General features: G+C 48.7%; 2 protein-coding genes across 4 annotated transcripts in view; one reads left to right on the forward strand and one right to left on the reverse strand.

Annotated features, from left to right (window-relative positions):
* The first annotated feature begins 114 nt into the window (after window positions 1-114).
* Window positions 115-8,425, forward strand: LOC311362136 (ELAV-like protein 1-B). 3 transcript variants are annotated; one of them, XM_084481948.1, is made up of 7 exons: window positions 115-242; window positions 831-890; window positions 1,838-2,018; window positions 2,703-2,806; window positions 3,841-3,994; window positions 4,602-4,830; window positions 5,699-8,425. In XM_084481948.1, the coding sequence occupies exons 2-7, from the start codon at window positions 855-857 to the stop codon at window positions 6,021-6,023; spliced, it is 1,029 nt and encodes a 342-aa protein (XP_084338074.1). In that variant the 5' UTR covers window positions 115-242; window positions 831-854; the 3' UTR covers window positions 6,024-8,425. The 3 variants fall into 3 exon arrangements, with proteins under 3 accessions (XP_084338074.1, XP_084338075.1, XP_084338076.1); XM_084481949.1 differs by having other exon boundaries at window positions 205-242; window positions 831-880; XM_084481950.1 differs by lacking the exons at window positions 115-242; window positions 831-890; window positions 2,703-2,806 and having other exon boundaries at window positions 1,894-2,018.
* Window positions 8,426-9,702: 1,277 nt separating this feature from the next.
* LOC311362324 (excitatory amino acid transporter 5-like) overlaps window positions 9,703-10,446 on the reverse strand; it is a gene marked incomplete at both ends in the record, with an annotated part of 8,475 nt that continues 7,731 nt past the window's right edge. Inside the window, 2 exons of the mRNA XM_084482145.1 lie at window positions 9,703-9,849; window positions 10,171-10,315. Of these exons, the coding sequence (XP_084338271.1) occupies window positions 9,703-9,849; window positions 10,171-10,315 (292 nt within the window). The remainder of the gene's footprint in view (window positions 9,850-10,170; window positions 10,316-10,446) is intronic.

Raw genomic sequence — 10,446 nt, forward strand, 5'->3', positions numbered from 1 at the left:
AGAATGTAGATATCTATATTTATTATGTCATCTGGCTGTGGAGAACGACCTAGGGGGCGTGGCACGTAAGAGGGGGCGTGGTACGCAGAAGTGGGCGCGGCAACAGTGGTCACGCAGCGCCGTAGTGTTTATTCCCCCACCAGGGTATCGTACCACTGTGTAACGTTAGTGAACGCCGTGGCCGCGATAAACATAACCATTGCCGTTCGACCGGTCCATATAAACAACAACCTCTACATCTGGTGAGTGCTACCGACCACTGACGACGCATTAGGCGCCTCTGAGTTCTGTTTGCGTTCGTATTTCGTCGACTGCAGTACCGAATATCGGCCATGCTGTCTTCGGGGCCATTTTACCAGCGGGCTACCTTTTACTACGGCTCCGAGCATCGGGAGCGTCGTTTTTATCCCATATAAGTGGAGGTTTCGAGTCGTCTGTGTCGCCACCGTACACATGAAAAAGTCACGGGTTGCATTCGCTCGTGTATTTGGGTCTCTTTTTGTTATGTTGTAATGCGAGACTTAGCATTGGGCTAGCGGCGGTAAGGCCCGACATGTACCGATAGCCTAGCATGGCGGCTAACAAGGCCACGCCCATCATAACATGCGACGCGCGCCTCGTTTTTGATGTATGAATGAACCCTGAGTTCCGTGCTGTGCGTGTGGTGCGTGCTCGTGCTGGTTGTGTTGACCTGCGTCTTTGACTTCACATCTGTACATTAGTAACATGGCCATGTGAACGTGCTGTCAGACCGGGGTCGATAGGGGCGAAGCTGTGTTGCACGTTATCCGTGATTTTCTGTGCACTAACGGGTTCAAATGTGTCCTCAGCCCCAGGAGCAGTGCGGTGTCTTAATGGCAGTTCGCAGAGGAAATATAAGGTACTTGAAAGTAAGTATGACGACACGCTCCCTCCCGTTTATGCCGACGTTATATCGGGTCAGTGCGTTTATCCCTTTACATGTTACAGGCTAAGCTATTGCCACCACCTCCTTGAATCTCGTGAAAAAAACCAAAAAAAAAACCGACACCTCCTTTTCTTTCTGTCGCCAAAAAAACAAAGGATGGATTAGAAAATAGGCAGACACCCCCATGGTGGTTGTCCATGGCCCGCTTGTTGTCGGGACACAGGACTCTCATTCATGATGTCAGACGTTCTCCGCTACCCCGCCAGAATACCCAATGGGAGTCCTAACGGGGCATGAATGGGCCCACTGTGAGGTGGCCGGCGGCAGGGCCGGTGCCACAGCAGACTGGGTCAAGTTCCAGCCAGTGGCGACCATTGGCCCACGCGGGGGCACAAGACAGAAGAAAATTGGCCTGTTGTTGCAGTGTTGAAATATCGCATTGATTTTTTTAAAATTTTTTATAGAAAAAAAAAATATATATAAATATATTTTTTGCTACTGCAAAGGTTCACGCTGTAGAAGAGAGGAGCGGATGGTGTTGTGCCAAGGGTAGTGTCGTAGGGTGGCACAGACGAACTGTAAGCATAGGGAATATAGCGAGTGGGCCTAACTCCTACACACTGCAGTGCAGACATCGTGTTCTCCACACCTGTTATAATGTCCTAGCTGAGATGAAGGCTGAGTTAATACGAGCACAGTGGCTATAACTGCGTTTCATATCCTGCTGTGGGTCGACTATTCTTGACTATACTCCACACGTCGGCAAGGTGAGAGGTTTCCTAAGGGGTGTGTGTGTGTGTGTGTGTGTGTGTGTGTGTGTGTGTGTGTGTGTGTGTGTGTGTGTGTGTGTGTGTGTGTGTGTGTGTGTGTGTGTGTGTGTGTGTGTGTGTGTGTGTGTGTGTGTGTGTGTGTGTGTGTCCCCGTCCTCAGGAGGTGTATGACATGTCCAACGGCTATGAGGACCACATGGTGGGCGACGAGGGCAAGGACGGCAAGACCAACCTGATTGTGAACTACCTGCCCCAGAGCATGAGTCAGGACGAGCTGCGCAGCCTCTTCAGCAGCATCGGAGAGGTGGAGTCTGCCAAGCTTGTCCGGGACAAGGTCGCAGGTACGCCCCCACCACACCACACCACACCAACCCCCCCACCCCACTCACTCACCCACCCAGTTGTTGATGTTGGAGGCCTTCCTGGCCGGGGCCACACCCCCTGGTTTACCACCAGGTAGGTCGTGTAGATCAGCCAAGTCATTTATTATTATTATTATTATTATCATTATTATTAATAAAAAATATATCCACACAGATGTGAGTGATGGATGGATCAGCCTATAGGTTGGCAGTGTTGGGATTGCCCCCCCCCCCCCCCCCTTTTACGTACAGGCACATTTGATTTAGTGTTTGCCAACCTCGCCAAGAAGAGGTGGTGCTGGCCGGCTGGCTCACCTCTGGGCCCTGACGGTACATGTACCGACCCCAGTGTGGCCAGAGGCCCCAGATACAATAGTAGCCCCTCCCCTAAGTGAGAGCTGCTGGTTGGGTCCCACTCCTCCTCCTCCTCCTCCATCATCAGGACCATACTGCTTTGATTGATTTAGGCCAGGAACAATTCCAACTGTCTTCTTTTGTTTTGTTTGGAAACGTTATGCAATGTTTGTTTGTTTGTTTGTTTGGGGGGTTTTGATATTTCTTTGTCCAATATTTTATACGTTTATATAAATATGCCGAATTTTTTTTTGAACTATAAAACGTTTTTTTTGTTTTTGTTTTATTGTTTTCTTTTTTTTTCTCTAGGCCACAGTTTAGGGTACGGATTTGTTAACTATCTTAACCCTAGTGATGCAGACAGAGCTATCAGTACACTGAATGGACTAAGGCTACAGTCTAAAACTATCAAGGTAAAGTGCCATCAGGTGTTCTCCAACTGTCACCCAAAAGATCTCATGTCATTTAATTTCTTTCCTGGCTCCTGTGCTTCCTAGGCCTGTCGTAACCGTTGTCACCCCAGGGGGGTAACACCCTAAGGGACAGTGTTTACATGTACGTCCAGCTAGTTACCCCTGCTAGATTTACCCATTCTCATCCCTCGTCTTTTGATTTGATTCATACGTAAGCCTTTTAGTTTCTAGTCACTCATTTTTACTTTTCAATTCGATTTTTCTGATTGGCCACTATTCTCTGGTGCCCTTTAATGAGGTCACCTGTGGCCGGGCAGGCCGACATTTTGGGTTAATTGGCCTCCAGTTAGCTACCAGGAACCGTCCTTTTTATTTGCCTTTTCTTTGTTTGCTTAAAGGTCCCGTGACATGCCACCAGGTGTGGTGTGATTGGCCGTTACAAGCCGTTTTGGAAATCTGCCCCATGTGACATCACAGGTGGGCGTGTCCACCTAGATGGGTGACGGATAGATGAGCAACGTTTGCTACAGTCCACTGGATGGGCTGGTAGACTGATCTATCCAGCACACATCTAGGTGGACACACCCACTTTCTGCCCCTTATGATGTCATAAGGGGAAGATTCGTCTTGAAGAACGTCTTGTAGCGGCTAATCACACCACACCTGGTGGCTGTCATGGGACCTTTTAATTGGTTTACTGCATTTTGCCAAGTTCATCCTGCAACTAAAATATTAGGCATACTTTAATTGGACAGGCTTACCGATACATGTAGTATTCTATAATTGAATACATTCAATTCATTTATTTGAATGTGTGTGTATATATAAATAATATAATTTAGCATTATTGTCATGTTTTTGAAAATGTGTATAGAAATGACTGTAGGGTTCGCGTAAAGAGTGATTCTGCTCTGTCACTAAGCCATACCTAAATTAAAACTATTCTATTTCGTCTGTGACTTTCATGATATATTCTAGCCTAGCAATCGGTCCCTTTTGACCTAACGAGGCCTCCGTTGCTTCCTGCTGCTCAGGTGTCGTTTGCCCGGCCCAGCTCGGAGACCATTAAGGATGCCAACCTGTACATCAGTGGTCTGCCCCGGACCATGGCCCAGAAGGACGTGGAGGACATGTTCACGGGCTACGGCCACATCATCAACTCGAGGGTGCTGGTGGACCAGGCCACCGGTAGGACGCTGCTGTCAGGGGAGCCTCTTCTACGGGGGCTTTTTAACCACGACTACATACCACATACACACGTACACACACACACACACGCACCTACCCACGAACACGCACGTCCACACACACGCAAATACCCTCACGCGTACACTCGTACTAGGGATGCCATGATACAGTTAGCCCACGGTTCAATACAAACCTCGGTTCGTGGGTCATGGTTTCGGTTCGGTTTTGGTATGCTTCTTGTGCGCAAGGAGAAAAAAAAAAGCTATTTTCTTATTCGAAAAAGATTTCTTTATTTTGCTTATCAGCTTAAAAGAACAAAAATGGTTTACATTCAGACACATTCTTGTGCATTGTATAATAAAATAAAATAAATATAAAAAAAATAATTGCATAATTGTATAATACAAATTTTTTAAAATAAATAACGTGTTTTTTTCCTTTTTGTTGCAAAACCGAAAACGCCACAATTCTCAAGCGAGAATTGAACCGCGGCTGGGGTATCGAACGGTTCAATCTCGCCCTACCGGTCATCCGGTAGGGCGCCAAGGTCCGACAGTCCACCCCCCCCCTAACCTCCTCTAACCCCCTCGCCGTTGTTCGCCCGCAGGCCTGTCCCGCGGCGTGGCCTTCATCCGCTTCGACAAGCGGGCGGAGGCGGAGAACGCCATCAAGGACCTCAACGGCCAGAAGCCGCCTGGCGCCGCCGAGCCCATCACGGTCAAGTTCGCGGCGAACCCCAACCAGGTGAAGAACGCGCCCTTCGTCTCCCAGATGTACCACAGCCAGTCGCGGCGTGGCTTTGGCGGCCCTGTCCACCACCAGGCCCAGAGGTTCAGGTGAGGGCGAGGTTTCTAACCCGGCACGCCGTCGTCTCTCTTTTAGGTTTTGCCGCGCAGTATGTAGGAGTCTTGGTCTATTGTTTCACTTTCTTTTGACAAATGTACTTATTGTGAGTCGCTTTGGATATACGTAAGTGTATGGTAAATGCCCTAAATGTAAATGGACGGCCGATACAGAGTATATACCGCTACAGCGTCTAGGATTGTAACTGCTAATAGCACTTGTTCTTATAGACCTCTGAAGAATAAGTCCCGCCTCCGAGGGACGCCTCCGCGTCTATGGGAAATAGCATGGTTTTTTTTGAATGATCGTACATAGCAAACTCTGTAGGTGGAAGAAGTAAAAGCTGTGTCACGTTTTGAACCACACACCTTTTCCGTCTAGGTTCGACTGGGTTTTTGGATGGTCTGTGCCGTTAAAGTAGTGAACGATTATTAATGCTACTTTGGCACCGTCGAATCGGTGGACACGCCCACCTGTGACGTCATACGGGGCAGATTTCCAAAACGGCTTGTAACGGCTAATCACACCACACCTGCTACCACACCGGCACGTCACGTCACCTTTTAAGCTGGGCTCACGCAGCACCATTTTCCACTTTGAAACCATCACACAATGCCCGAGTTAAACCACACACAGATCGGTCAAAGTATTTAATTGAACCTCGACCATGAAAACTGGCAGTGCACAGAGAAAGCTTTTCATCTTTACCATGCACGCACACACACGTCGGCGGTTATGGCGGACGTCTGACTCGTACGTCTGCAATCTGCCGTGCCGTTTGCCATGTGTTGGGCGGTCCGTGGCTCGGTCCATAACCCTTTCTCCCTCCCTCCCTCCCCCCCCCCCCCCCCCCCCCCCCAGGTTCTCCCCCATGAGCGTGGACCACATGGGCAGCATGGGCGGCGTGAGCGTGCAGGGCAGCAGCTCCTCGGGCTGGTGCATCTTCATCTACAACCTGGGCCAGGACGCCGACGAGGGCATCCTGTGGCAGATGTTCGGGCCCTTCGGCGCCGTCACCAACGTCAAGGTCATCCGCGACTTCAACACCAACAAGTGCAAAGGCTTTGGCTTTGTCACCATGACGAACTACGAGGAGGCGGCCGTGGCCATCTCCAGCCTGCACGGCTACCGGCTGGGGGACAAGATCCTGCAGGTGTCCTTCAAGACCAGCAAGGGGCACAAATAGGGGGCTGGGCTGGGGGGGTCGGGGGCTCGGGGCTGGGGGGGTGGGGGGAGAGACTTGTGGAAAGACTGATCCGGGGTGAGGTGGGGGTGGGGAGGGGGGGAGATGTGATGGCAGAGTTTTTGAAACGAACGTTTTTTGTTTTGGTGTACTCTCGCTCACCGTGTGCATGTTGGTCTGTACAGTATCGCCTGATCACGCGTTGTTTGGTTTCTTTTTTCTTTTTTTTTGCTTTCCCCCCCCTCTTCATTTCATGTTTAAGTATTATATATATACATATATATATACACAAGTTATGGCTGCCCTCGGATGAGATTAGCTTTTAATTGGTCGGAGGACGTGGATGGTGTGACTTGGACTAATGATCAGTTTATTATCAGTGTGACGTCCCTACTGCCAGGGGTGGACGTACAGGTGCTGTGGGGACTCAACGTCTTTCAAGTTTTAAGTAGAGGCAAAACTTGGCCTCCTGCCGCCGTGTCGAGATAAGGCCCCCCCCCCCCCCCCCCCTCAGCAGAGCACTTATCTTCACACGTCGGCCCGTTAACCAGGACTGCTGAGTGGTCCTCTACGTACCCGACACAGGCTTTAGACAGCAGCGATGGCTCGAGGCAGGACCACGTTTTTGTACAGTAGTCGTACGTCTAGCGCCCGGTCTGTTCATGTACGTCTGGTCCTGTTCTGTCGAGAACAGAATTGAAGGGGGGGACCTAATTGTCTTTCAGACCTGATTGTCTTAAAATGGACCAAAGAAGGAAATCTACAGTTTCTGGCTCTGATGTTTTGGGTTAATTGAGATTGCGTGAGCTATTAATGAGGTTGTATCAGAAAAGCATCCGCCTTCTGCTTTTGTTTCCCCTCTTTCAAATCTTTTGAATTTATTCTTTTCTTCTTTTCTTTTAACCTTTTTATTTCAGACGTAGTTGATTTTAAAACCTGTTGATTTTTGAAGGTAGAAATAATCACCTCATGTCCAACCACTTACATTTGCTTTGTTTTTCTCCCATTTTTTTTTTTTTTGATTGTTTAAAATTTAAATCATTAAATTTTCTTTTGTTTGGCCCAACGTTTTTGGTTGCATTTTGCCTTTCTTTAGTTTTCATCGTTCCCCCACGATACTTCCCCCTCCCCCCTCACGCAACGTTGACACTTATTCAGATCAGTCCCACATTGACCTGACCCGCTTCAACAAGACGCCCTCTTGTTAGCAACGCATCAACGCAGCAGGCGGGAAAACTCAATTTACTGGAGCCGGCCGCGGCCCCAGGTCAGTAGGACACTTAAGCACACGTCTTCTGACTTTGATACGGCTTGGTCCACCTCTGAGCGCTCCGGGCGTGGCCAAGAGCCAACACGTATAAATCAGTTGAGGTGTTTCGCGAGGCGTCTTCTAACGAATATTTGGATCGTTTTTTTTATTTCCAAGTACTTGTTCCTCTGGAGTTATCCTACTGCTATAGTGTCCCTCCCCTGTGTGTGTGTATAGGTGAGATTCAACACGTACTAGCTTAGCTTCCCCAGGACGTGTACGTCAGCACGGCTTGGGTCCTTGAGCCCAGCAAGACTTCAGCATTCCCATGAAAGGCCATGTATCGATTTTGAGAATTTTAATCAAATTAACGTGTGGACACTTTTAACCGCCTATTTATTACTGTCAAGCGTGCAGTCCACAACCTCGGAAATTCAATTTTTCTTTATCGCCGTTCAAGCTGTATTTCCTTGTTTGCATTTTCCGTGGGTCTTTTTTATTGTAGTTGTGTGAACGGTTCACATTGACCCATCGGGTCTGATTGGCGTACTTCTACTTCTACTAAGCGATCAACATACCAATGGATGCCTTTTTTTTTTGTTTTTACACGCATTGACCGAAACAAAGTATTACCCAAGTCTGAAACTAAATGTGGTGAGATCCACGGAGTTTGTTAAAAAAACTCAATTTGAACAGCAACACTGGCTCTCTCCTGCCGTTGACACCGAGTCAAACATGAAACCCCTAGTTTAGTCCCATCACAACATGTGTCAGTCTCTAACTTTGTGCAATATTCCGTGACATGACTTGAAGCAGGTAAGGTACGACGAGAAATGTCTTGGTCCACTCTTGAATGTTTTCATTTTGTTGTCATTTGTTTTTCTATTCACTTGACATGTTACACTATTAAGAGGTTTAAGTTGCACACGACGGATGGAAGGATAGTTCCTCTTTTGGGAAGGCGGTTGATTTTAACGTTCCGCCTTTTGTGTTGAAAGGTGTGTGAGTATTCAACAACAGCAATGGAGGACTCCATTTGTGTCCCTGTGTTTGGGTATCAATGGCCGGATGCCACTTGTGTCGCTGGTTTTGGTTTTGTTTTGGATTTCATTAGATGTCTTCTAACATTGTCTCTTTTCAATAAAAAACGTGGAAGGTTTTCCAGTGTGGAATCAAAAATGTCTGGTCTGCTTCCCGAGTTGGTCACTTCATGTTTGTATATTCGTAAGCCCAAAAGCATTTCCACTGCAGCTGTCACTTTAGTAAGTGGAACTATTAACCTTCTAAAGAAAGTCTCCCGCCTACCTCTTAAAGGTGCCATGACATGCCACCAGGTGTGGTGTGTGTTACAAGCCGTTTTGGAAATCAGCCCCTTAAGACATCACAGGTGTGCGTGTCCATCTAGATGTGTGACGGATAGATGAACGTTTGCTACAGTCCACTGGATGGACTGATAGACTGATTTATCCAGCACACAGCATCTAGGTGGACACACCCACTTTCTGCCCCTTATGATGTCATAAGGGGCAGATTTCCAAAACGGATTGTAACAGCTAATCACACCACACCTGGTGGCATGTCATGGCACCTTTAAGAAAAGGGATTTTATCTAAAGCAATGTGGTCAGGGATGAGGACAATTCCATAGTTTTGTTTTTATTATAAAAGACAGCCATGAAACAAAATCGATTCATATAAAACATAAGTAACCTTATATGGCTTATTTCACGTTTCTACAGTAACAATGGAACTCCTTTTTGTTATTTGCTATACTTGACACTTCCTTTAGGAATTCTAGACTGGAAACCATCTTTGGGTATTATTTGGACCAGCTTCTGGATATAATTATTAGGATGTTTTCCAATTTTGGGCAATCCCAAGTCAGTGTCACAGTCCATAGAACAGATTAAGGCAAATCCTGACCGAAAGACTATTCGATCCCCCTTTTCCCAGCGATTGGCAACACAATTGTCCCTCTATCACTAATGGAGTGCATTCCCCCACCATTTCAGTCGAACAGTAGTACAGGCCATCAAGAAAAGCATGTCAAAGAAAGCTCAGGTTGACTCCCGGCTACTTAACTACAACAACCTCCTTATACTCAGATTACTCGCTTCTTGTCCAGCCAAGCATCCCCTTTTTCATTCCTCTTTCCTCAGAAAGAACAATTCAAATCCTCCCCATGATTTTAGGTCTCGGACCAAAATAAAATAAAGTCATCCGAATACATTCCGGTACATGTGCCCGGTGAGACCAGCAGAGTGCAGCGCGTGCGTGCGTGTGTGTGTGTGTGTGTGTGTGTGCGCGCGTGCACGTCCCCTGCAGGCCCGGTCTGCACATGCTGCTCACGTTGCCTGCCTCCTCTAAAGGGGTGGATGCCCCCAGCCGTCGCCCCGTCCCGTCCCGTCCCGTCCCGTCCCGTCGCGGCCGGGCCTCAGACCTGGCAGATGTTGTAGCAGGCCAGCGGCTTCTCCATCACCTGGTCGCGGTCCACCTCGTAGACGTAGTCGCAGCGGTGGGACATCAGAGGGGCCTCAGACATCGTCACACTCTGGTTCCCGAAGGAGATGGCCGTGTCCCTCTATATAGACACACACACGCCAATGTGTAGAGTAAATAGTCAACCCACAGCAGGATATGAAGAGCAGTTATGGCCACCATGCTCATATTAATTCAGTCTTCATCTCAGCCTCAACCTCTCACCTCCTCTCTCACCTCCACCTCCTCTCTCACCTTCACCTCTCTCTCACCTCCACCTCCTCTCACCTCCACCTCCTCCCCCTCCTCTCTCACCTCCCCCTCCTCTCTCCCTCACCTCCCCCTCCCCCTCCTCCCCCCTTCTCCCTCACCTCCCCCTCTCCCTCACCTCCCCCCCTCTCCCTCACCCCCCCCCCCCTCTTACCCGGGTGGGTCCCGCTGTGGTGTTGGCGGTGGCGGCGGCGGCGGCGGCGACGGCTGCCTTCTCAAAGTCCTTCCTACAGAGGTGGGCCATGATGCCCGCCGCCAGGGCGTCGCCAAGCACGTTGATCATGGTGCGGAAACGGTCGCTATGGAAACCACAGAGCGCCAGAGTCAGGTGCGTGTGGAGCGGTGCGTCGTCGGCTTTTGATTGATTGATTGATTGATTTTATTTGACCATTCTTTGACCATCAAATGTGAAACAGGCAGCACTCTGTTT

This window comes from Micromesistius poutassou (assembly GCF_964030765.1).
Source record: "Micromesistius poutassou genome assembly, chromosome: 17".
NCBI classification, from domain to species: Eukaryota; Metazoa; Chordata; class Actinopteri; order Gadiformes; family Gadidae; genus Micromesistius; species Micromesistius poutassou.

What these genes read in the sequence shown, in the direction of transcription:
- LOC311362136 (XM_084481948.1), top strand. Translation starts at nt 855, where the DNA reads ATGGCAGTTCGCAGAGGAAATATAAGGTACTTGAAA. An exon ending in GAAATATAAGGTACTTGAAA is followed by an intron (nt 891 to 1,837) that starts GTAAGTATGACG and finishes CCCCGTCCTCAG; the next exon opens with GAGGTGTATGACATGTCCAA. An exon ending in CACCAGGCCCAGAGGTTCAG is followed by an intron (nt 4,831 to 5,698) that starts GTGAGGGCGAGG and finishes CCCCCCCCCCAG; the next exon opens with GTTCTCCCCCATGAGCGTGG.